Source organism: Microtus ochrogaster, chromosome 10, assembly GCF_000317375.1.
Source record: "Microtus ochrogaster isolate Prairie Vole_2 chromosome 10, MicOch1.0, whole genome shotgun sequence".
NCBI lineage: Eukaryota > Metazoa > Chordata > Mammalia > Rodentia > Cricetidae > Microtus > Microtus ochrogaster.
The window spans coordinates 80,562,277-80,589,544 of NC_022016.1; the positions used below are offsets into that span (position 1 = coordinate 80,562,277).

The 27,268-nt window shown below is 51.7% G+C and overlaps 1 protein-coding gene across 1 annotated transcript in view; it reads right to left on the minus strand.

Annotated features, from left to right (window-relative positions):
- Positions 1 to 18,158, minus strand: part of Acot7 (acyl-CoA thioesterase 7) — an 18,961-nt gene extending 803 nt beyond the window's left edge. The window contains exons 1-2 of the mRNA XM_013348623.2: positions 18,034 to 18,158; positions 9,491 to 9,675 (exon numbers count right to left, since the gene is read on the minus strand). Of these exons, the coding sequence (XP_013204077.1) occupies positions 9,491 to 9,675; positions 18,034 to 18,142 (294 nt within the window). The 5' untranslated portion in view covers positions 18,143 to 18,158. The remainder of the gene's footprint in view (positions 1 to 9,490; positions 9,676 to 18,033) is intronic.
- Positions 18,159 to 27,268: the final 9,110 nt, after the last annotated feature.

The window sequence follows — 27,268 nt, forward strand, 5'->3', positions numbered from 1 at the left end:
GGGGGGGGGTGTCTGCACTGTCCCTGGAGGGTGCTAAGGACCTCTGCCAAGGGGCTTCAAGGTGGCAGGCACTAGTATCCTACACACCTTCCATAGCACGTGGAGTTCCCAATCCCAGGGAACAGCTGGGTTAGAAATTCTGAGTCATGAAGGAAAGCAGAATTGTCCACTCCAGGGAACAACTGCTCAGCCTTTGTCACAAAGGGAAGGCAGGGGCACCATGTGGGCTGTGGCCTTAGAAAGGCCTCTGCCTTACATTAAGAGCAACAGTATCACCAGGGGGGAGGGGTTCCTACCATCCTGCCCTGGACTGTGAGATCCTCAGGCAGTGGCACCTTGGGCTGAGCAACTTAAGCAGAAGGGCAAAACATCAGCGGCTGGACCACCCGACCAGAGGGATTTAGCTGCAGGCTGGGTTTTTCTGGGGGATGGTTCTGACTGGTGTCTACTGGCCTACTGGGACTTCACTTTAGGAGCAGCCTGGTTTCACTATGAACCCCTGGGCAGATGTCATGGCAGCAGCAATTGGGTGGTAACTTTTGAGGTCCCATCTGTCTTGCCTAAAGTTCCATCTGACACCGCCCTGGCCAAGGAGCTGGGCTTAATGAGCTGTGATAATTCCGCTGGGATGGCATTTCACTGTGACATTATGAGGGTATCCGAAAGCCAAGGAAATGGGGCAGGTGCCCTTCATCCGGGATGACACCAAGTCCTGGCAGCTATTTTTAGGCCTACGTGCTTTATAGACCTTCGGTATATTGGCAAAGGAGAACCACCAGCCAGAGGACTTAATGTCAAGTCACCAAGTATTCCCTTCCTCCAGCTTTCCTCTAAATGTCACCAGGTGTAAACTGTCCAGGCTGTGCCAGCTGGGCGTCAATGGGACACGAGGTTTTTAAAGACACGGACATGCTCTCCACAGGGGTTCCGGTTATTGTTTGCACACACGGAATGTAGCCCTGGCTGTCCCGGAACTCCTTTTATAGACCAGGCTGGCCTTGAATTCAGAGAGATTCACCTGCCTCTGCCTTCCGAATGCTGGGATTAAAGGCGTACGCCACCAATGCCCTGCCATACAGAAGTTTAGTTAGGGTTACCCTACACAGGAGAATGCTCCTCCCAGAAGACACAGGGTGCCAAATAAAAAGTGCAGAGCAACTCCTGAGCTAGGTGCTGCTTTTCTGACAGCCAGGGCACATGGTGTAAGCACCTACACGCTAAGTGATCTCTCACGGGAAGCCATGTACACCAACACTGGAATCTCAAAGTAAAATCATTTGCTTATTAACTTAGCTAAACTGAGGCTTCCCCACACTGGTTTGTCCAGCGCTATGAAAATCGCACTTTCCGCTCATCCACCTGCTCACATGCTCTTTTCTTTTGGCCTCCAGAGCCCGGGGGCACGGTGTCGTTGGCTATGAGCTGCCTGGTCTATGCTTTTTGGCTACGGCTATGAGTGTTCTGAGTTACCTCTCCCTGTGGGCTCTAGCAGGCTGGGAACTTGTGACTTTGGGGCTCTCTGATCATCTGTCCCTGTGAGAAAGGAGCTGCTCTCCGAGATTTTAAGTTCCTCCCAGTTGAACTGGCTCCTCCCCTTTTAACTACAGGAAGACTCTGGTGCCCATAAAGGCAAAGGTTCCTCACTTAGGTCCTAGAGTCCAGAGGTGGACGGTAACTCATAACACCCATAGCCATAGCCAATACAATGGGCTCCAGTGATCAGTAAGTGGATCAATCATGCATGGGAGCAGAGCCCAGGTTTACCACGATACTGAATACCAGGCCCTCCAGATCCCAGAGAGTGAGCAACATGACATCACAACACACAGAGAGCGTCAGACCCAGGGCCATTACGCTTACACTCGCTAACACACAGGGAAAGTCAGACCTTTACTTTCACATCCAGACGCTTACACCCATCAAGGATGTGAGAAAACTTCCTTCTAGACAATGAAGTTTGTGAGGGATGGAGGGGGGCTTCATTTGGGAATCACTGCCAACTAAAACAGTATGCAGACATCATACTGGGTGTCATCCATGCAGGGTCAGGGATAGACAAGGTGTCCACGTCCAGCTGTGACAGAGACTGCCCGAGCCATTCTCTGTCACAGCCTCAGCAGCCAACAGGCCTTAGAGGCTTCAGCATGTGCCAAAGGCACAGGATGCTTGTCTCACTAGGACGCGAGGGTAGGACCCAAGAAGGGAAATTGTAATGGTCAGCTCAGGGCGGAGGGCAAAGTGGGGTCTGGCGCTGGGCCTTGAGGCGGCTCTGGTGTTCTCTGATGTTTGATATCTGCAGTGACCTCGACACCAGGATTCGCCCTCAGCCAAGATGAATGCTGCCTGATGATGGGTGTGTGGGAGGGCGGCCAGGAGGGCATGGCCAAGGCTTTGCAGGAGCCTGTGAGGAAGGTGCCAACTGACAGCTTCATGCTCTTCTCTCTAGGGATTGTGGCTTGCACTCAGTATTCTGTGCCCAGAGATGGGAAACCAAGCAGGCCAAGGAGTCCAATTCTGCCTCACTGCCATCCCAAGACAACAAAGCCTCCTTCCCCTGGAGGGCCTAGCAGGGCAGGGCAGGGCAGGGCAAGAGCCAAGGACCTTTCATGGCCAGCCTGAGGAGACAACAGAGTCTGCTGCCTGCCTCACATGAAAACAAGGCCCCTAGCACCGAGGGGCTGGTGGGCTTCCTACCCAGTGACTAACAGAACTGCCGTGCCCTGTTGGGTCTGGAGCTGACAGGAGACAGATGGCTCCCTGTGCACAGCCCTCACCACGACACAGCTGCCACTTCCTGCAGCCTGACCCCCTCCATGGGCAAAGTAAATAAACATACGGTGCTGGCTGTGCCGTTTCTCATGGAGTTAGGGAGGAGGGAGGAAGGCAAAAGCTCTTCCATGGAGACTCAAGACTGGCAACAGAGAAAAGGAGCTAGCGAGCACTGGGCCATGCAGCTCCTGGCTGCTAGAGTATCCACCTGCAGCCCCGAGCAGGTTCCCCATGCCATGCCAAAGGCAAAAGGCAAACAAAGGGAATTGTCGGAATGGAAGGACCTGTCTAGTGGGAAGGATGGAGAGGTGACACAGGGCGTGGTCTGGGTCCATGGATCTGGTTGGGAAATCTCCCATGCACTATTGCTAGGCTCCCTCACCTGAAATAAGAACTCTGAGGGGCAGTTGAAGTATGGCCTATGGGACGTAGCATAGGTGTCCCTCACATGTGGTCACAGGCACGGGCATCTGTGGAGTCATCCTGCCTCCTGAGGCCACATGCACTCCTAGGGCTGGAGCGTATTCAAGGAGGCAACCACTGCTAACTCAAGGCAGTGGCCCAGGAGGAGGGCCAGATGGCCTGGGGGTCATCTAGGTCAGCTGGGCCTTGAGGGCAGCTTGCCCCCTGCCCACTCAGAGAACTGCAAGCTAAGGGTGATGTTGCACAGCCATAGGTTAAAAGTACACTGCCTTCTGGATGCTCAGGGCTCTGCCTGGCACTGAGTACCAAGCCCTTCCCCCTGCCTGGCAGCTCCAGGCCTCAATCTGCATCTTTTCCTCCCTCCTCCATACGTCCTGCCAAGTGCCATCTCCTGGGCCCGCTTCCACCAGAGGGAAGCCTGTGGCTTTCAGAGCCTCATGCTGCAAACCAAGTTTTTCCATTCTGCATTCTCTGCTCAAGAACACATTTGGAACAGAGCACAGAGGACGAGTGGCTGACTCCTGCCCTCCACATAATCAATAGCTTGTCCTTTTTGTAATTAACAAGTGTCTGGTCAAAAGAGGCTTCCAGAGGTGACAAAACACCTTCCTGTTAGCCTGAGGGACACAAACCTTAATTAGGAAGCCACACGGTGCACTCACTCTCATGATCCTCTGGGAGGGAAGAGGGGTACCAGACACAGAATCAATGGAAGCATCTGATCAGTGTGGCTGGGGGACCGCGATGTGTGGAAGCCATCGGGCTGGACAGGGAGACTCAGCACAGGACTCACCGTCTCCCCAGTGAGAAGATGGAGAGAGTAACACAGTCCAGTTCTGCCTGAGAACCCGAGCACAGCAAGGCCAGGCCAGCACACTCCCGTCCCCTGTAGAAGTCTCCCCATGGAGAGTTATCAGTGCCCTTACAGGGCATCTCTTATCTGCGGGGATGGGCTCACACGGAATCCACTGTTCCCACAGAGCTGAGAAATTCCATGCATAAAGGCCACCAGGAGGCTGGGAGCAGGGGATCAGTTGTGCAGAAGGGAGGAGTCAGCCCCTGTGAGGTCTCTCCCATGGCACAGGCAAGCTAGTCTCTGCAGCTATGTTCATAGCTCCCATGTTAGTTGTCTCCACAACAGCAAAGATAAGAAGGCAGTTTATTGGCACGACAGCCCCGCCAGAGCTGGGTCCTCATCTCAGGCTCTGCTCATCCTGGAGGCCCTTCTCATCCTGGTGGAGGCAAGAAACTGGATCTGGACCGGCAGGATGAATCAAAGCAAGGAAATCTTTTTGCTTGGTTTTGGGGTTTTTGTTTGCTTGTTTTGAGACAGGGTTTCTCTGTGTAACAGCCCTGGCTGTCCTGGAAATTACTTTGTAGATCAGGCTGGCCTCAAACTCAGAGATCTGCATGCCTCTGCCTCCCCAAATGCGGGATTAAAGGCGCCTGCCACTACCACCCGGTAGGAAGTCTTAATCTACACAGGTGTGTGTGGCCTTCATGTTCAGATTCAAGACTGATGGCTTTGTAACAGACACAGCACCGCCAATCAACTGCAGCAGGCTTGGCAGGGCCAGCACTGACAACACAGAAGTGACTGGGTGTGGCCGGTAAACTGCCCAGGACCGCAGCTCTACTGCTGATGGTGGTGTGCTTTGTTGATCCAGGATATACAAGGGGCCAGAGCTGCCACCATAAAACCTGTCTTAGTGGCCCAGGCTTCACCTTGTCTCCTGCCCTTAACACTTCCTTTCTTAGACAGGAGTGAGTGGGCTGTGACCCACTCCTTCCCCTGCCTTCTGGCCAGTGAGCTGGTAAGGCTCATCCCATCACACGGTGGCATCCATGTGTCACACTGATTTGTGGTCAGTGGCTCTTGTACATCATGACCGGAGGTGACAAGTCTCTGTTCCAGCGTACTCTATTGGACTGGCCTGAGTGGACCCCCTTGGTGGACCTACGGGGGAAGAACAGGAGCAGCTCAGCAGACAGCTAGGCACAGGTCAGCACACACTGTGTGTTCTTCTTAAAAAAAATAATAGAGGGCAGGGGTGTTCTTCTTGAACACGGGGCACAGGACAGACACACACGGCGGAACAAACACAGACATGACACAGCGGCTCCCACGTGGGTCCACTTTAATGGGGGAGGGAAACACAGAAGGGCAGAGGAACGTGCGGGACACACGAGGAAAGGCAAAACGAGGGGGGAGAGCCTCGTGTGGCCCTGCCTTTTAACGGGGAGCGCAAGGGTATCTGGGAAGGATATCCCATACCTGTGCACAGGTGCGCGCACAGGTAACCATAGTCCAGGAGGAGTCTGGGAGTTGTAGTTTTTCAAAAGAACAACACTGTGTATGGTAGCCTGGACCTGAGGGGTCCTCAAGAGACACCTAAGCTTGAAGGGCAAAGGGATGAAGAGGCTGGGATGGAGACAGAGGCTGGCCTGTGGAGAATGGTATGTCCTCTTAGCTGAGCCAAATGCCTGTACGATACTCACGATACTCATCATGGCTTTAGGGACTACAGGGCTCACAGGTTCCTCTATGTTCCCAACAGTCAGCTTTAAGGTCCTGACATTTTTTCATCAGTAGAGTCATCTTGCAAACCCAGAGGCAGAGAGATACTGGACAGAGAACATCCTGGACGTCCTCATCTGTGACTCATTCCCAAGAGCTGGCACGGTGGGGGCCTGCCTCGCTCCTGATGCTGGGCCGTTCCCATGCCTTCCTGGAAAAGATGCCCAAACTGCTGTGCTTCCTGACTCTGCCCCAAGGCCACTGAGAACCACTCTATAGATAAGTGAAGGAACAGATGCACAGCCTCGGCTAGCCAAGGGACAAGATGGCAGTGTCCCAACCACAGAAGTGTTTGATGGTCCTGTGTGTGGACCCAGAGTTCTCCAGCTTGAACATGGCCCCTAAGAACCTGCAGAAACCTGTGGGCTGAGATGTCCATGAGCCCCTGTCCCCTATCCCAGGGAAGCAGGATGTGTGTCCTTTCTGCAGTGCTGGGCCAGGAGCTGTAGCCTCCCTCTGCCCGGGCCCCTCTGTGCTATGGGACTGGGATCAGACTTGGGGACCGTGGGGAAGGGAGCTGACTGCCATAGAAACTCATGTCCTGTCTCCTCCTTAGCATAATGGCTCGATGGGTTTGAGTGAGTTGTTACTGAACCATACAGAGGGACCTCAAGGAGCAGCAGTACGGCTGCTAATGACTCCAGTCAGGTACAAAGGCGCTAAGATGGAAAGGGCAGCCAGCAGCCAAGGTCTCCTTCTACCCACAACCCCACAGCACATCACCAAGACACAGCTTTGACACCATACTGCAGACAGTTCCAAAGGCAGCATTTCAGCTACCAAGGCTGGGGCAGAAGGCTGACAGTCCCTTCGTCAAGTCACACCTCCTGGCTAGCTGAAGTAGACTGGGTGGCTCTGTACCCACTGTGCAGATGTGTCCACTGAGGTTGGAGGTAAAGCAGCAGAATGAGTGCCAAGGGCAGGAAGTGGGTGCACTCTGGAATATCCTGGGGTCTGTGCTGAGCCCAGGAGAGAGAGGCTAGAGAGAAACTGGGTTTCAGCCTCTGTGGGAAATCAGAGGCCCGGGATTAAACACTACTCAAACCAGTGCCAGGTGGTGGTGTGGCTACCTGGGAAAGGTGTGGCACTGTGTACCAAATGCCAAGGTGGCTCTGAAATCACCTGGGGCCGACACAGAGTTCCCTGTGAGCGGCAGGCGAGGCGGAGCACATGTGTGAGAGCTAACAGGTTCTTGGTCACATTGCAGGCTCTGGCTGCAGCCCCACTGCGGACACCTGTCCCAGAACCTGAACTGAGGCCAACACTCCCAAGGCCAAACCAGCAGGTCTGATTCCAAGGAGGTACAATGCGGTCTGGAAGCAGTGAGCCGCCCTCCTCTGGCCTGACAGCTGCGAAGACTGGAGAGTCCCTGTTCTACCCTGCCTCAAGGTCTTCCTCTCAGGACGAGAAGGCCATCTGCTGTCTCCTCACTCCAGACATGCCACACACGAAGAGTGTGGGGAGCTTGGTGAAGACTCCATGATCATGGCCAGCACCAAGGACCCCAACTGCCTGCCCCTTTCGCTTCTCAGACCCCTCTATGTTCACCTTTCTGAGAGGCAAGGAATGGCTGTGGCACCATGCGTGCCTCAGTGGTCACCTCCTTCTAAGCAGGCAGCATCCCTGCTGAGGACAGCTCTTTAGACCATCACATAGGGAACACGTGGTTTCTAGCTGTGGCATCTTTGAAATGTAGGCTTGCCGGGCAGTGGGGGCCCATGTTTTTAATCCCAGCACTTGGGAGACAGTTCGAGGCCAGCCTGTGAGTTACAGGACAGGCTCCAAAGCTACAGAGAAACCCTGTCTTGAAAAAACAAACAAAAACAATAAAACACACACACAAAAGAAAGGAGGCTTACTCAGAGGACACGGGCACAGGGTGTGCCCTTTGCAGAGCCCTGTGTAGTTCTCCCCTGCTCACTCTCTAACTGCCTAAGATAGAGGTCTGCTCTATCATGCTCTCCCCTGTGCACAATGCTCCCCTTCCTGGGGCCTGCAGTGATGGAGCCAAGGCACCATGGACTGCACCATCTGAAACCATAAGCCCCTAAAAAACAGAAGCCAAAAGGAGCAACTGTTTTCCTCGGGTATTCTGTCCAGCGGTGGGAAGTCACGGCTCATGGGAAGTCTTTGGCAAACCTAGCTCACTGCCCCAGGTGAGGCCCGCTACAGCTGAGAAGATACAAAAGCGCACATTTTACTGGCCCTTAATTGAGCTCCTCTGGCAATAAGCAAGCTTCGGTTTGGAAGAAGAAAGTTGGCCACGACCCCGTTTCTTCACTGCCCCCACTTTAACCTACAACACATGTTCTCATGAGCTGAGGGCTGCTGACGAAGGCAGGGTCTGGTCCTGCCTGCCCGAGTGCATTCGTTAGGTGCACACTAGCAGGCACGGGAGGCAGCAGCATGGCCTGGGGCATTCTGTGATGAGCAGCAGCTCTGGAGTTGGATCCAGATTTTCTGAGAACCCCCTACCTCCTCAGACCCAGGCTGGCCACTCTCTGGCTTACAGAGTACATCTTCTTTTGGAGGGGGGTGTCTAGGATGTGGCGTTCTAACTGCGGCAAGTACAGTCCACACAAAGGGCCAGAGGTATCCTCGGTCCAACACCAACTCTATATGATCCTTACCTTCCTCAAAGCACTACCTTTACCTCAGCCAAAAAGGGGGAAAAATCACACCAAATAGGTCCTAGGGGCCCCAGAGAGTCACAGGTCCTAAACCATTGGAGGCAGCTCTCCTACAATGCCTTCCCATTGGCTACTATCCTCAGTCCTAGTCAGAAGTCTGTGGCTCATTCCTACCCCAAGGTCAGAGGGCACTGCCCCAGGGAGGATGGGCGGCTGAAGGTGTGGGATATGCTGTGCTAACAGTTGGCCTGGACATGGCAGCAGCTGCAGGGACCCTGGTGGAGAAGCTCTCCCCACACCAGGAAACACCTCCACAGAAGCAAACAAGGAGAGGCTGCATTCCGTGTCAGCAGGGCCCTGGGGAGGGAGCTAAAAATAGACACGAGCTTGAAGATGGTTGGCAACGGTATGTGTGTGTAGGGGACCGGCAGGAGCAAGAGGGGCAGCACAATCACTCATGTAGCTGTGTGCAGTACACATGTGTGTGCTGAGGCCTAGGACTTGTGCTTGTGTGGCTGCTTCCTAGGCACAGCTAAGCTCAGGGAATCTGTCTCTAGAATCTTTCCCTTTGCCCTCACCAACTGTCTCACCCCCCCCCCCATCAGTGGGTGCTGTGACCACACCCACAGTAGCACCAGCCTTCTCTACTACCAGACTCGGCAGGCTTATCAGATGGAGCCCTGTCAAGATGCAGACTGCCCGCCCAGAACTGGAGCTGCCTCATTTTGTGTCCATCTGAGAAACTGAGGCACGCAGAAGGCACATGTCTAAGATCACAGTTGATCAGTGGGCCACCCTTCTCATCTGCACGAGCCCCTAGTAGCACAGAACTGAAGCTTGCTTTTCATCAGCTGACACAAAAGTCACGTTGGGAGGGCACACCCCTAAGTTCTCCCAGGCCTCCTGATGAGCTAGAGGACATAGGCACTGTGCCAGCCATGGTGACGAGCTCAGAAAGGTCTGACCCATCTGCCCATCTTACAGCCTGCATCCTACAAGGTACCCCTTCTCGAGACTTCACTAAACCTGGGCACAGTCCATGATCACAGGCTTAAGTGCTGCCCTGTTTAGGACAGGATGGTACACTCACCACAAGCTGAGGTACAGGCAGTGGCTTGCCCTCCTGGTTCAGGGACACGTAGGTGAAGAAGGCACTGGCGGCCCGGTACCGCTTCTGTGAGTTGTCCACCACAGGGTCAGCATCCACCAGGACCTCAATCTCCATGGACTTATTGCTCGTGAAGGTCATGCGTCCAGAGATGGTGATGACGCAGCCTGTAGAGTACACGGAGCCACTGCATTAGTGGATGCCAGCTTGGGCTCTACCCACGAGGGCACCAGGTAGGCAGGGGCAGGTCAGCGGGAAACCCACGTCACTGAGAACAGTTAAGAGACTGGGTTAGGCAACACAGGCAGCAGCAACTACAAGGACATTATGACAACGAACTATTAGTGTGTGCCATTATTAGTCGATGTGAGTCGTCTGTCTCCTGAGCATACACGTTCCCTGCTGCCCCAGCAGTTCTGGCAGCCACTGGGTCCAGCCCCACTGACACAGGGCCAGGAGGAGCAGGCTGTCAGCCAGGCTGTGGGTGGGCTTGCTCAGTCCTGCCTCCAGTGAAGGTCACACCTGCCACCTCCCCTGTCCTCTAGGGCCACACAGCTGCCCCCCTGTGATGTTGAGTACCAGAGAGAATGCCCGAGAGGCTTACAATCTTTATGCTGGATTAACACAAGTCATGGCATCAAGTTTTGGGTGGAGTCATGTGACTATCTGTCAGGTCTGCTGAAGTTTCATCCTCTGACATCATGTCAGAATTGTGCCCAGGTTCACCTCTTCTCAACACCAGCATGGTGTCGAGTGGCCATGACCTTAGTCCACAGTCTGGGTCTCTGTAAATGCCTGCGTGACCCCCTCAACTCTAAGCCAACACATACTACTACAACCTTGGCACATGGCGTGTCAGCATGGTTTCTGCTTCTGGGCTTGATGCCTCTCCCCTGCTACCACCCACCCTTCCACACAGACCCCTCCACTGCAAGGCCTTGCCCCTCTCAACCCTGGTCTCAGGGAGCTCAGTTCTGCTCTCACAAATGAGCACAAGGGAACTTGCCCTTCGGGGACCTGTGAAAGGAAAGGCAGTAGACCCAGCGCCTAGTCTAGTGCTTGCCAAGGGTCATCATTCCCATTGTGACGGGTTTGGACACAGGTGTGCTGGCCTGTGAGGGCTTTGGTTGCTGCCATTTCTGACCGACCAGAATCCTCCTCCCACCTCCAGCACAGTCTTCTCCTGGGCCAGGCCATGTGGGTCACAGGACTACTCAGCAGGGACCAGTGCTGGCTGTAGGGCCCTACGACACATATCTAGGGACCAGTGCTGGCTGTAGGGCCCTACGACACATATCTAACATCCTAGTTTCAAAACAGGTCCTGCAGGACACACCAAGACAGAGAGAGAGAGAGAGAGAGAGAGAGAGGAGGCAGCAGGGCTTTCTGTTCAGAAGATCAGAAAGCTCCACTCCACATTCAACTTCATACTTACACAAGGAGCTTCAGTGCAGGACATGGCCATTTCTGGGAGGGAAGGAAGGAGCCAGGAGGTCAGCGGCAGGTGGCCTGGTAAGAGCTGGAGTGCTCAGTCACATGCAAGCATCTGACAGGTGACACACCTGTGCCACACCCTGAGACTGTCACCCGCTCAGGGTCTAGCAGCTTAGACTAGTCACCACATGTCTTACAATGCTTCTGTTCTCTCCTAAATGCTCACTGAGAGCTGGGCTGTGAGGCTAGACATGGGAAAGAGGAAGTCGGCAAGATTTCCCCAAAGTCTAAGGCTCATGGGGGCCACTGTGTGAAGGGCACATGGCACACACTGCTACGAAAAGTAAATTCTAGGCTCTCCAAACACTGTGAGCTGCAGAGGATAAGCAGAAATGTGTCCTATTGTCAACCAGGAAACATTTCCTACCATGGCTCACAGCGAAACCCTGGCTGCTCAGGGTTTAGCATCCGAGTTGGAAGTCCACAGCTCCTGTCTCCAAGTCTAAAGAAAAAGTGACTGGTTCCGAGTACTGGGCCAGAGGACCAGCAGAGGAAGGGTCTGGAGAGCCAGGGGTGCCATGCAACACCCCAAGACTAGGCATTTTCACTCCCAAGAGAGCCACATCACCATGTCACACATACGCCTCGGGGGAACCCCACAGACACAGGAATCCGCTATGGAGCTGGCACCTGACCGGGTCACTGAGAGAACAGGATCAAACTGAAACCCCATGTTGAAAATCCTCAGCCCCAGTGACGGGGAGGCACAGAGCATCCAGAGGCCCTGGACAGGCCTGGACTGTGTGGCTTAGAAGCACGGCACAGGCCTCCACCAAAACACTGCCAGGCGATGCATCCTCCCACTTCCGTCCTCTGAATGGCTGGCTGCCCTACAATCTCCTCCCCAGGAGGAAGCAGGGCAGCCATTCCACAGGCACCCAGAATTCCAGGCGCACAGAGATGAAGTGAATAAAGAACAGGGAGTCCAGGCTCACAGTGACCCTCCTGGTTACAAACATGCTTGTTAGCAAAGAGACCTCAGCACCCAGGCAGTGGGAAGATGAAACCTGGCGCATCCACGGATACATGTTCAGAGCCGGTGGAGGAGCAGGCCAGCCCCAATGCCAACAGCTCCTGCAGCTCTGTCCCTCTCTCTGCCTAGGGCGGTGGCCTCGTGGGTAAGCAAGCACCACGGCCAATACCAGCACACAGCACCTGGGCCACCCACATTCAAAGTTGCAGGTGTCTGGACATACGTGCGACACAATGAAACGGCTTACTGCCTGTACTGCAGCCGCACAGGGCTCTGCACATCAGAAGGCGGCCGGGACAACGGGGATCGGCACTCTTCATCCCTTCTCTCTCTTTGCCCCTTCTCTTTCTTTCCTTCTGTCCCCCCTTCTGGTCTTTCTTCTTTAGAGGTTTCACAACACTGCCCAGGCTACCTAGGACTTGCGATCTTTCTGCCTTCCCAGAATGGCCTCACTGTGTTGGCCAGGCTACACTGGGACTATAAGCACACCCCAGTATGCCCAGCTTTAATTGTCATTTTAATTTACTCTCAATAGTCATGCGTGGACTGGGACTATTCTGTGGGCAGCACAGTAGTTAAAAACAAAGCTAAGGGGCTAAAGAGATGGTCTAGTAGCTTAGAGTACTTGTTGCTCTTGCTGGGAACCTACATTCAATTCCCAATACCCTCATGGGAGCTTACAACCATTCAAACTCCAGTTCTAGTCCACAAACACCAGGAACACACATGATCACATACACATGTGCAGGTAAAATACATATACATATTAAAAAAGACTAAAAAGGTTTTTTTGTAGTTTTGTTTTGTTTTTAACCAAAGCTAATAGAAAGGAATGCAGGGAGCTGTTGCAGGAAGCAGACTCAACTGTCCACCTGGTGCTCCCCAAACTCAACAGGAAAAGGACCCTGATGAAGGCTAATGAGGGCGGAACGGAGCAGAGCCTCTTAGACTAACACTCTGCACGCTGCCTCAGAGGAGAGACGTTCCTACTCAAATGTGAGCAGCGAGGGAAGTTGGGCCACATCCACAGTGAACAAAGGCCGATGACAGGGCATTTGACCTATAAAGGTCATATGTAGCACACACATACTCACCCTGGAGCTGCTGTGTGCCCCGGATGCCTCACTGTGCCCTGGGCTATGGGCAGCTTCCTTAGCCTCTCAAGCTAAAGACTGGAACACCGAGCAGACAGGCTGCAGAGGGCTAACGGGAGGGCACTCGGCACAGGCCTGACCGTGGTGTCAGCAATATCCAAGGCAAACGTAGCAAGTGGGTTGGGCTGTGAACCGCCTGCTCTGAAGTCACAGACAGCCCACCTGGAGCGCACACCCAAGACTGGCAGCTGCCCTAGCTGACTCCCCTGAAGACGACATCACTTCCCAGGCAGTGCAGCCAGACTACAATAGTATGCAAGGGATTTGAAACCGAAAACAACCTAATTAAAAAAAAATTAGCTGTTACCAAGCCTGAGACCTGTCAAGCCCTCCCAGTTTTACAAAGAGATCTGTGTTTTGTGCAGCAGAGGGCCCCGTCACAGAGCGGTCTCCAGTGCAGAGCGGGGCACTGATGCTGTCACGACACTGCAGCCTCTTGTGTCTAGTCTTCCTAGTCTGAAGACTGGGGATCTGCAAGAAAACCGCACTTCCGAAAACCATCTCTTCAAGGAACCTGGTTGGATTTAATGTCTCAGCTGAGGAGGAAAATGGAAACAGTACCCCATGGGATACATCACACTCATGAAGTTGAGGTTTCTTGTTTGACCGAGTGATAGCACTCTGTCCACATCAGGTTCCCTGTGCTGTGTGCTGTCCAGGATCCTCATCAAACTCGACCTGGTCACACAGCTCAGGCTCCCATTGCCCCCAGCATCCACGGTACTGGCATGAAGAGCCTGAGATGCTCTTGCTGGGCCAGCAGCACTTAAGAAGCTGGATCTCTGTCCTCCCCATTTCTTACTGGACAAGGGATTAAGTGACACGGGAGGGATCAGAGATACAGGGCTGGACACGCATCTAGTATATGGATGAAGTCGCTGGAGAGTTTAACTCAATCTACACCTTCAGTGTGCACAGGTGACAGCTGTCCTCGGTGTGCCAGGATGCCAGGCTGAGCAGCCTGAATGCAGGGAGTTGCAGGGGGCTGTGGAAGCTGAGAGCCACAAGCAGGGGATGGTACATGTCCTCTCTATTCTCAGAACAAGTGAAGAGTTAGCCTCGGAGAACCAAATTTGTAAACGGCAAGTTGGCTGTTCTGCAGGAGCAGGGGAACCGTAGCCTGAGTCGCCATATGGAAGGCCTGGCCCTGAAACAGCCTATGTGTGCAAACCCGGGGCAGCTAACTGTACCTTAGCACATATCCCGCTGGGCTAGAATTCACACCTTCTCTTCCAACCATAGAACGCTGTCACTAAAGCTTTTTGATGGACATCCTATTGGTTGGCTGTAGTGTTATTTCATTGCATTTTAATTAATAAAGCTTGCATGAAGACCAGAGAGTAAAACAGCCGTTCTGGTCAGTCTTATAGACGAGGCAGTGGTAACACACACCTTTAATCCCAGTAGCCACACTAGTTGCCATAGAAACTGGGCGGTGCATGCCTTTAATGCCAGCCCTAGAGAGAATTATAAAATGGGAGGACACAGCTCTCAGACACAGTTTCATTCTGAGACTCCTGAACGCAGGATCACCATTTTGCACTGAGGTAGAGATAAGAGCTAGTGGCTGACTGCTTTGCTTTTCAGATATTCAGGTTGAACCCCCAAATCAGTCTTAGCATTTTTATTAGCCACGCTACAGTTGACAGAAAAAAATCTTCTGAGAGACATACCCCCAAAATGGCCTGTGGTCAAGGACACAGAGAACCAGAGGAGGCAGTATAGGTTCTCATAGGGTATGCAGCTCTGAGAACCTCCTAGACTCAGATGTTAGCTTTCAAGATCAGCAGAAAATTTGTTCCTGTCATTTTAAACATCCCAGTTTGTGAGCATCAGACACTGCAGCCCCAGGGGGCTGACACTTCTTCAGAGTCCACGTGTGCCAGACCCATCTTGCAGGCAAGGTTCCCAGGGCTCTGTAGATGCTGCCCTATCCCGTACATACTGATGCATGTCACACCTCTTCTGAGGAGGTGGAAACTGTCCCCTGTGACCTCCTCCCTGCTAGAGCTGAGGAGTGAGACAAAGGAAAGGCACAGGGAAGGTGGCTCAAGAAGCGCCAGCGCCTTGGAGGCTTAAGGTGACCTCAGCAGGTTTATCAGAACAGGCCTGTCAGCTCCTCTCTCCACATAGCTGCTGACACGCGTGAACTGTACCATCACAAACCCAGAGGCAGAAGGGACTTGCCAATCCTGAGCCTCCAGTGAAGAACAGAACTCACTGGCCTCTCTACTGAGGAACCCAAGATGGAATGTCACAACCACATGTGATAAAGATGCAGCCTGTGCCACCTGAAGAGGGACCCTCCTCCCTGGACACACTCCAGGATGGCTCCTGTGTAAAAGGACAATACATGGGACCTCTCAGTGGAAACAAAAGCTCAAGGATACTGGTACAGAAGTAGGCCAGACTCCATAACTGCTGTTTCATCACTGCCTCAGTTCCTTCAAATCCCACGCACGATGTCATTTCAGCAAACAGCCATCATCTGCTGCTCGCTGGGAGGAGCCAACGTCTCTCTCAGAAGTCGCTAGGACAAAAGGCTCTAACGGTACAAGGGCAAAGACCAAGCTGTGGCAGTCACTGAGGGAGGGGGCTTGTTGGGGGCTGTGGACCCCCAGACCATGAATTTCCTGTGAACAACCTGTTTTCCTGTGTTTGCAGCTGCTCTGAGCAAGAGACCCTCAGGAGTTCCTGATGGCAGGGAGTGGTTTCTGGTGGGTTTGGCTGGGGCGTGGCTATCAGTTAAGGATCCCTATATAAGCTACACTGTAACACAATAAAGGGGGCATTCTTGGGGAATTCAAGGATGACCCACATCTCTGTCTCTGTGTGTTTCAATCTCCAGCCCCTTGCCTGACTGGTCCCATAGTGCAGGTGGTATCTACAGGAGTAGTACCATACACAGCACATGTAGTAAGGCACTAAAGGACCATAGTACACATAGTAGTATGGGCTTTACAGGGGCTCTGGTGACCAGGGGCTCTGGGGAAGGGGCCACATATCAGAGATTTTTTTTAAAATATTTATTTATTATGTATACAATATTCTGTCTGTGTGTATGCCTGCTGGCCAGAAGAGGGCACCAGACCTCATTACAGATGGTTGTGAGCCACCATGTGGTTGCTGGGAATTGAACTCAGGACCTTTGGAAGAACAGGCAATGCTCTTAACCTCTGAGCCATCTCTCCAGCCCTAGAGATTTTTTTTTAAAATTAAAGATAGGGTCTCACTATGTAACCCTGGGTGGCTGGGAACTCACTATGGAGATTATGCTGGCCTTGGACCCCCAGGTGCTGGGATTAAAGATGTGCACCACAACATCTTTTTAGCTACAAAGACCAGACAAGGAGGTTCTGTGCAACAGCCCTCTTCCCTCCTTGACCCTTTGAGAAAGCCAGTGCAGAACAGGGTATCAGACTGTAAATCAGGGACCTTAGAAAGTGAAGACCCTTTTACTTCCAACTGCTGCAGATAAATGCACCTTTAGAAGTCAGTCTCTGTCCTCAAAGCCCCACATCCTCTGGTGGCAGAAATGACCCTAGACAAGCTGTCAGACTCTCATCTTAGAACACTGCCTCTTGAAAAGCCCCTTCCAAGCTCCTGGCCATGCAGGGGGTTAACGGTAAAGAAGTGGTTTCCCTGGTGGCTTCATTCCGAGAACAGAGTGGAGTCCCTTTAAGGGCTCTCTGACTCAAGGATTTATTAGTGCATCTATTGCTGGGTGGACATGGAAGAAAAGCTGCTACGTAGGACACTTTTCTCAGTGTTCTGGGGTCACTATAGGATGGTAGAGTAAGACCAGTTCTGTGGTACACGAGCCTGCTCTCCATGGTGGTTTTGGGTTATACTTAACAATAGAGTGCAGAGCAGCCATGTCACCAGGCAGGAACTCTAGGAAAGGGAAAGCATGAAATCTGACACTCAGTACTCTCCCCTCCGGAAAGGCTCATGGAATAAGCTACAAGGAGCACAGCACTCAAGGCTTCTGACACACAAGGCCCCAAGAAACAAGCTGAAGTAGACAAGACCCACCTGTCGCGGGCAACTGTTAAAGCGATACTATTGTCTGTGTTTCTGGCAAATACCTGTCAATCAAGACAGATTCTTGGAAGCAGCAGGAGCCATGTCACAGCTGGCTATCCTTACTAGATAGCCTGTGTCCACAGCAGGGTAGGGCAATGGGGGGAGTCCTACACTTGCTCTATCTCGGAGTGCTCCCATTGACCATGCAGCAGCCCTTACCAGGTGCTGGGAAGCACCCAGGCCCACAAGGCTCTGGCCTCAGCACCACGAGTACAAGCAGTGAAGTGGCTTAAACTGCATGGCTCCTAGTCTGCAATCAGCCATGTGGGGGCCTGGCCTTATCCACGATCCCGTGAGCTGCTCTCAAGTGCAGCATCCCAGGGCCAAGGCTCAGCTTTGGACTCACCCTCCCCGTGCAACTCCCAGGGCTGAGGCACTGATGAGCTTGCTCCACAAGCTACAGACACACAATTAGATTTCCATGTGAACTCCTGAGCAGCCCTCAAGCAAGATGAGCAGGGATAGCCATGGAGGGAGCGCCTGAGGCACCTCAGCCCTGTCCTGCCATCACTGTCCACCCTGCCATGGGTCACCTCTTATTCCACAAGAAGAAACCGACAAGGTGTAGTGGCGGCTGTTCTAACGAGGGCATCGCGAGGCTCAGTCTGTCTTAAGAGGATGAATTAATGCTGGGCATCAGGGACAAAAGCCTCCTCATCCCAGAGTTTCCAAGTGAAGTCAGATCAATAAATAGCAGCCTCACGGATGAGTGGAAAGGACAAAGCAGAGTTTTGTCTTCCTGCCCCTTGTGCACACAGGCAGACACCAGGTGTGAGCACAAAGCGAGATGGCACCAGGGACCCAGAGACCTCGCTTACCTTTCCGGATTTTGTCGTGGAAATTGATGGCATCCACGGAAGCTGTGACGATGTTGGTCTTGCAGTGGCGTGCAGCCACAATCCCGGCCACTTCATCCATGAGCTTCATCGTGACACCTGCACAGAAGAAGGGCACGTGGCTGGTGAGTCCTGGAGGAAGAGGGGATGTTCACACCCTGGGAACAAGTCCTCCCACCCACACCAGCAGGGGCTCCAATCAGCAGGGGGCTGGGGTGTGGCACACCCTGACTCTCATTTAAAGTTGACTTCCTCAGCAACATCTGAAAACGGCCTCAGGTGAGATTCAAGGCACCTGACAAAGTTCTCCACAAATCTCACTAACAGAAAGAGGTCATAACAATGTTCCCTGGGAGGACGCCAGCCAAAACATCAGCTGGTTAGATATGGTAACACACATCTGTGACCCATATATCCAAGAGGCTGAGGTGGGAGGATCTTGAGTTTGATGCCAGCCTGGGATACATAGCACAAGACCCTGTCCTGTCTCAAAACAATAAGGACAAAGTCAGCTAATACAAGGCAAGGGCAGCTCAGAATCATGAGTCCTTCCTATCTATTCAGAGACAGACAGGGTTTCTCTGTGTAGCCCTTGCTGCCCTGGAACTCACTCTGTAGACCAGGTTGGCCTCAAACTCAGAGATCCACCTGCCTCTCCCTTCTGAGTGCTGAGGTTAAAGGCGTGCATCACCATTGCCCAGCGTCATGGGTCCTTCTAAAGGGACTGAGAAGGGGAAATTTCTGGAAAATGTTTGGAATTTGTAGAAAGAAACAGTACACTTCAACTGTTCCATGCCTAGGGACAGAGATGCCCCAGAGAAACAAACCTGCAAATGCAAATTCAAAGGCAGTCTCACTCATCACTGGCAGCAAGTGACAACACAAGCGCTACCAGCTGAAGAAGGTCTGCACGATGTGGCCCACCTACCACATTAACACGGGTGTCCCTAAAACAGGCACAGGGAGAAGTGAGCCGAATGCTGGGGGCCACATTCCGTAAGAGGCTCTTGTGCTATAGGAGGGAGAGCCAAGTGTCCCTAGCAAGGGTAGACCAAAGGGTAATGGGGGTGACTGCCAGGGGGCACAGGATTTCTCTTCTAGAGGGAATTCAATGTTTCCCAATCAAAGGCTGAACCCTGGAGTGCTCCAAAGCCAGACTCTGAGCACCAGTGTGACTCACAAGCAGACAGATGTCACACTGCAAAACTGTTTAACACACAGAATTATTAACAACAGCGCCCAGTGGGAAAGTGGGACTGCAGACCCACTGTGGACAACAGCACAGAGGGTCCTCAAAACACTGAAAACACAGCCCACAATGCAGCCACCTCCTTCCTCAGTGAGAGCCAGAGGACACACCAGCGGCACTGCCTGCCTAGTGATTACTACACTCCTATTTATCCACGCGAGTGTGTCATATGTACACACCAGCGGCACTGCCTGCCTAGTGATTACTACACTCCTATTTATCCACGCGTGTGTGTCGTATGTACCACTGCACACATGTGGCAGTCAGAGGACAATTTTGTGGCATTGGCTCTCTCCTTCTACCTCTGTGGGTTGTGCCCTGGGCGTGTACGGCAAGTGCTCTCCTCACTGAGCCAGCCATCTTTTCAGTCCCTCCCGTCTATTCTTGAGACAAGGTCTTGCTGATGTGACCCAGATTGGTCTTAGACTCAAGATTCTCCTGCCTTCGTGTCCCAAGCACTGGGATTATAACCTACAAAAGCATCCAAGTGATATTGATCCACCCAACAGACGTCAGGACTTTAGAAAGCTAAGTGCTCATTATTCTCGGACGTACTGGCTTCTAAAGACACAGAGTGAGGAGCAAAGCCGGGAGGCACATACTCCCCCCGCCACGAGGTCAAGGCTCTAGTGCAGTCACAGCTGATATGCTGGCAGGTGACCCCACTGGCCAGCCGAGGTCCTCTGTTACTCAGTCCTGCCAACCATCTTCAAGGCTACAAAGGCCTTGGCTGGATTCTAATTGTACCTGATTGAAAAAGTCACAAGCAGTTGAGAGGTCAACTGGGCACAGAGGGACAACTTGATACAAAGGATTTATACATCTAATTTCAAAGGATGTGAGATCGGCAGGGTGAGTGCTGAAAACCAGAAAGACACTGAGCTCATGACATCTGAGATTGCCCCTGATGAGCTCCAGTGAGTAAGCAATGAAAAGCAATGTCCAGGTGCTGACAGTCAAGGACACAAGGGTGTGGATGGCCTGGTTCAACATCCACTTCCTTTGGCTTTTCCATTTGAGTACTCCCCAGTGAAGAAACAAAAACAAACAAAACTACCTCAGAGTTTAGTGCTCCTGGTTTTAGAGAATTATACTCTTATTAAGTGGAAGGTTTGGCTAACCATGGTGGAGGAGGGGAAGGAAATGCGGAGAGCTGCAGGCATGCATGTGCCCGTCCTGCTCAGCCTACACAGGAGGTCAGGAGTTCACTTCTCAAAACAAAAACAGGGGCAGAGTCAGAGCGCCCAGTTCTAAGCATAGGATAAATGACACACCACTGCATCCACATCCTCCCTCCTGAGCAGGGGAGGGGAGGGTACCAAAGGGGCTGCAGCTCTGCACTCCAAGTCTGGACAGGGGTCCTACTGGGCTTGGAGTTTGCAAAGATGAAGACTTATTACAGAAACATTTACAGCTCTACCTGAGCCCAACACAGGATCCTTCCCCCCACCCTAGGCCAGGGCCCTCGTGGAAGTTGAGACCAGGCAAGGCTCAGCAGAGGAGGGACCTGTAAGATGAATTCTCTAGCCTAGGACTAGAATCAAAAACACAATAGGGATCATCTGTGAGTCAATGTTCACAGCCTTGGAAAGACTGGGTTCTGAGTTAAGTGAGTACAGAAGCCCACCACAGTGGCTCAGGGGACAGGGTCTAGAGTTGGGCAACCTGGGTGTACAACGCCATGCCTGATCCCTGGAAGGGTCTCAGCACCCACAATCCCTCTCCAAACCCTGTGCACACACGTGGACGGCATGAGAGCATGACTGGATGCCTCCAGGTGGGCAGGTGGCACTTGCCATCTGTGCTGAAGAGGTATCAGCACATATGCAGGGTGACTGAGGAGGAGCAATCGCATGAGTTGATGATGGGCTAGTGGTTGCTGCAGCCGCCACGGGAAACAACATATGTTGTTGAACGGAACACCAATTTCCTGTGCGTCCTTGCCAACTTAAGACTGGAAATGAACACATAAGGAAAGAGATATAGGATGTCTGTGGAGGAGAAGGGAGATCTGGCAGCATCCACACTCTGCTCAGGTGGGCACAGGGGCCAGAGAAAGTCAACCTCCCCTGGCCAGGTGCCACTCAGAGGCACATCTGGGCCATGCCACTACCTCCTGATTGGGCCGTGGCTTCATGACAAGTCTCTGTGCGCACACTTATTTACGGACTTTGGAGAGGACGGAGTAAGGGGGGCTCACAGACTGAGATCTTCTAGACAGATTTTCTCCATAAAAACCAGCAGTGACAGCAGCTGGACAGCAGCCAGACGCACAGCAGAATCAGCACGAGGCACTGGCTCGCACTCAGGTGCTTTCCCACAGAACATCCCTCATACCATGAGCAACGCCCCTGGTGACCACAGAAGCTCCCTGGGCTCAGATCAACATCAAGAGCACTTGCTGCACAACACTGATAGTGTGAGCACACTAAGAAAAGATGTGCTCAGAATTCCAATGTGGGTTTAAATCACACCTATCAGTCAAGCAGAGAAAGGCTAAGAGACAGGAGTCTAGGAACTGTGGCTGCTGGCCTCATTGGGACAACATTCTTTAAATGCTGGGTTCATAGCGCTATACCTTCAGGATAGCTGTCCTTTTTAGGAGACAAGTCCATCTGACAATGATGAGTTGGCTCTTTCCAGAAGAAAGTAAAAAAGTCCAAAAGACAGGGCAAAGGGGGCAGAAGAATTCTGGCATTGGCGCACAGGAGAAAAGACAGACACACACCTGGAGATGCCATAAAGCCTCCTGGGACTCGGATGTCCAGGACCGGCTGCACTGCAGAAGCACTGGTGCTAGGCAGAGCTCAGGAACCTGGGGGGAGTCAGCTCCAGGAAGACCCGGGCCTCTGGCCTCTCAACAAACACAGACAAATGATGCTGAGCTTCCCTGGAAAGCCCCAGAAGACAGGCACATTGCTGTCTGTCTCACAAATCAGGGCACAGAGACACAAGGAGTTGTGTGTCCCAGACACACAGCAGGAACTGGATCCAGACCCTGCTCAGGGGGCTGAGGCCAAGCGATGCTCCTTTCCAACATGGTTGGCCAGATCAAAAGTGAAAAGGAATTCTTAGGTAGGGTGATGGCAACAATTTCAAGATCATGGTGAACGGCAAGGTGGCAGGAAAATTGTTGTGTGCATAGAGGGGGTCATGGCCCAGAGCATGTCCCTGGCCTCTCGACTGTTTAGTTATGGGAGGGGACAAAGAAGGAAAGAACAAGATTGTTAAAAATCTAGGATTCGAATGGCGGTCATGGCACACGACTTTAATCCCAGCTCTTGGGAGGCAGAGGAAGGCCAACTTCTCCAGGTTCAAGGCCAGCCTGGTCTATACAATGAGTTCTAGGACAGCCAGGGATACATAGAGTAGAGAAACCCTGTCTCAAAACAATAACAATAAATCTAGAACTCACTACATCTATAATTGGCCCCTTGTTTACAACTACAACTTGTTAAAAATGTAAGAATAAAATGTAAGAGATTGATATAAACATTTTAAAATGTAGTTTTGCCTCATTTATCAAAAATGCCAGCTAGTTATCATCAACTCCACCAGGGGCCAGGGGCCACTGTCTCTAAAATGCTGAGAGTTCTAACGTGCAAGGCTGCTATCCCCAGTAAATTTTGGAAGAAACAAGCATTGTTGGGTGAGTTTCTGGTTCATGGATGGCAATGTTGGCCCATATGTGACTCCACAATGATTGCAGCGGATAATGTGTGACAAGATATCTGATCTGTACCTCAGTTCCCCTGGCCCAAGACAGGGGTGCTCAAGAGATGGCTACTGGAGATGAATGCACGGATAGAGAAACAGACACGGAAGACCCCAAACTATCACTCTAAACAGTACTGGTCTACCCTCAAGCCCAACAGACTCATGTCCCTCTCATTATGCAAAATGCATCCAAGCCCACCTCCAAGAACCCCCAGAGGTTTTTAAGAGTTCTAACAAGAGTCAAAAGCCAAGAGTTAAGTTTCCTTGGAGACTCAGGGCAATCATCAGTCCTTGGAAAAACCGGAAAGTCACATACTACCAACATGCATGGTTCAGAGTCCACTTCTATTCCAAACAGAACCAACAGGCGGCCTGGGGAGCCCCCACTCCTCTGCCTCGCCACGTAGCCCCAGTCTCTTCTGGATGGGTGTAGTTATCCCCTACCCCCTAGGGGTTTCTCCCACAAATATTCCACTGTATTAGCTTCTCTGACACCCTGGGGTCTCCAGTGAGACAGGCTTCATTCAGCCCACGGCTTCACAGGTAGCGCTTAGAGCTGCCTGCAGGGATCCTAACCCACCACACACTGCCTGCCCCTCAGGTCTTCCTTCAAAATCTGGGTACAAGGGAGCTGGAGAGACGGCTCAGAGGTTAAGAGCATTGCCTGCTCTTCCAAAGGTCCTGAGTTCAATTCCCAGCAACCACATGGTGGCTCACAACCATCTGTAACGGGGTCTGGTGCCCTCTTCTGGCCTGCAGACATACACACAGACAGAATATTGTATATAAAATAAATAAATATTTTAAAAAAATCTGGGTGCGAGACTCAATGATTCCATAAATTTTGAATTCTGTATGCCTAGGTGGAGACCATGCCAAGGACTGCTGCCAGCTCGAACAGTAGTCAGGGCCCCCACCCCCAACCATGGCTACAGAGGCTTCTGAATGCCTGGGCAGTAAGTAGACGTGGGAAAACCCTTCCTTGGGCAGCTCACTGTGTGGTCTCAGCTCAAGCGGCTTTTTGGTTTTGTTTTATTTTGTTTGCTTTCTTGTTGAGACAGGGTTTCTCTGTGTAGCCCTGTCTGTCCTGAAACTTGCTCTGTAGACCAGACTGACCTCAAACTCACAGAGATCCACCTGCCTCTGCCTCAGGAACACTAAGATTAAAGGTGTGTGTCAAGTTGGGAGCTTAGGCCCCGCCCCTTGAATCTATCCTAGCCCCCTGACCCTGAGAGTTAGCACTCTGGACTCCAAATCCCAGCAGGCCAGGGTATTTAAATGAGCTCCCAAAAGAGGAACATGTGGTCTCCTTTTCTCCCTCATTGGTCCCTCTCAGGGCCACCCGAGAGTGCAGGAATCCCATTAAACCTGGATATTTCTTAATTTGGCTTGTTTTGATTTGGCTTGATTGGGAATTTTGCGTCGGCAGGGAGCTCGCGTTAGGAAATATTCCTAACAGTGCGCACCACCATGTCCAGCACAAAGCCACATTTTTCAAATGAGGCAGAGTCTGTACACTCTGGAGCTGCAGTTTGTGGAGTGTCCTCGGAGCATCTTTCCTAGGCCCCAGTGCAAACTGCTTTATTTGTGTGTTTTCTCCTTCCACCATGGGGCCTGGGACCAAACTTGGGTCATCAGGCTTGGCGGGGGCACTTTCACATACTGAGCCATCTCACTGGTCCTTGATTTCATTGTGATGTCACTAATCTCTTCTAACAACCCCTTCCCACCAAGACAAACACACAACTCTAAATGTATTCCTTCTCAATCAAACTTGACAGTTAAAAACAAAAAACAACAAAACCCTTAAAACTTTTGAAAAAAAAAAAACTTCTACTCTTAGTCAGCAACATCCATGTGCTGTGGAATACTATTTTAAGATGTGTTACATTTGTTTATGGGCTGGAACATTTGTTTAATAATGCAAAGATGTGTTGTGTTCCTTTATGTTGCATTTGTTTAACTCTGTGAAGCTGTGAGTCTTTGCCTGTCTAGAACACCTGATTGGTCTAATAAAGAGCTGAACAGCCAATAGTGAGGCAGGAGAAAGGAAAGGAGGGACTGGCAAGCAGAAGAGAATATATAAAAGGAGAAATCTGGAAGGAACAATAAAAGAAAGAGAGGCGGACACCGGGGATCAGCCACCCGGCCAGCCACGGAGTGAGAGTGAGCGTAAGGTGTACAGAAGTAAGAGCAAGGTATATGAGACAACAAAGCTGCTTAGAAACAAACAAACTAAGGTCTGGTTTTATAAGAAGAATAAAACTCCATGTGTGTGATTTACTTAGGACCTGGATGGCAGCCTCCTCCCCCCCAAAAAGAATAAAGAGTAAAAAATAACCAATAACAACATTTTGGTGTTCCAATGAGGGGCTAGAACAACAACAACAACAAAACACCAACCACGCTACAACCTGCATGCTGTCCCTCTGCCACAGCAATTGACCCGTTCTTTTAAGTTTGGCCTCAAAGTCTCAGGACAGCGACAAATGCAGACACCTTTGCCAGAGCACACACAACGGTTGGGCTCTAGTCCAGCTCCCTTCTGAAACTTTGTGAACTTGGCTCACCACTGCCCATATTCCTTTCATTTTTGTTTCTCTGTAGCCTGGTTGTCCTAGAACTCGCTCTATAGACCAGGTTGGCCTTGAACTCACAGAGATTCCTGTGCCTCTGCCTCTGCCCTCAAGTGCTGGTTAAAGGTGTGCACCACTGCCTGTCTGTAATCTCTTCTGAGCTCCAGCATAATCACACATTAAGCTCTGTTTTCTAGTCTCCGCCCCTAAATTCTCCCAAATCCCTCCAGGAACCAGTTCCAAAGGCCTAAGAACAACCTGGTGTTGTGCTCAGTCAAATGACTCCACTTCCCTAGTACCCATCTTCTGTGTTGTTTACATTGGCATCTCTGTGACAAGACCCAGACAGGGGAAATAGCCAGGACTGAGCTTGCTCTTCTACCCTCTGACTGAGCTCAGAGCAAGAACAATGCGGGGGAGGGGAGCCAGGTCGTGTTCACGGAAAGCCTCCTCACCTGCTTCCCTTTCAGACATTACTGGAATCAACATCAAAAAAACAACTTTGGTAAATTATACAATCCATCACAGGCTGTCCCTGCTTCTCAAGATTGGTAATTTGAAAAGACGCCAACAAAATTGTAGGATCTGCTGTTGTTAGAGACTGCATTCACTTCAGGAACTATGGGGAGGAAAAAAGGCAGGCTTGTTGGCCACTAACATGGAAATAAACACCAGGCGGTAGAGATATTTTTGTATCTTAACATTTAACTGCTTACAGATTTTTGTTTTGATTTTTCTTTAAGTATCGACAACATGCTGACTGGATTAAAAATAGAGGTTTAATTTTCTCTTCCCAAGGCTGCTGGCTGGCTGGGTCAGGCCTGCCTACAAACCCATAGCAGCAGCCAGCAGCTTGAAGCTGGAGCCGGTGCCGCCTGCTCTGTGGGTGGGATCTGAGATGCCCCCATTTCTAAATTTAATCCCAGCTGACGGAACGTGGGTAAGAGCCTCCTATATTAAGAAAATGATAGTAACTTCATCTTATTTTATACATCCTACCCTTTGGTGATGACAAGAGGTTATTATGGGATGCAGGTGAGTGAGCGCTCCCTCATGGCCCTGGCTCCTCTGGGTCCTACCACCCTGCGGCACTGGGCCAGAACTAAGGAATCCCTGGCACAGGAGTTTTAATTAAGGCACTTAATACAGGTCATTTTTGGCAAGAAGCATACAAACAACCACAAATTTCTAAAGATAGTAACAAAATGTCACAAGTGGGACTTCAGCAAACAGACAGACACAGTGCAGCAGGTAAAGTTCTTGCCACCAAAGCAGACCGTTGGTGGAGGGAAAGAACCATCCTAGCAAGTTGTCCTGTACAGTCATGTTCACGCCATAGCACACAGGACATGTAATGTTTTTAGGAAGCAGATACTATACAAAGTCCCAGGTAGTCACGCCAGGCCAGAACATCACAGACCAGGATGACAAGGCTAGCCAGTCTGCCTCAGGAAACTAGAAATCACGGCCGGAGCATCACAGACCAGATGACAAGGCTAGCCAGTCTGCCTCAGAAAACTAGAAATCTCTCTGACTGCTCAAGGGTCACGGGCAGCAGCAGAGCAGCAGGCTGCATTGGTCACGCAGGGCCTTGGGGACTTGTGGAGAGACAAGAGCAGTGTAAATCCAGACCCAGGAGAATAGGCCAGAGGACAGGCTTAGCCTCAACCTAATG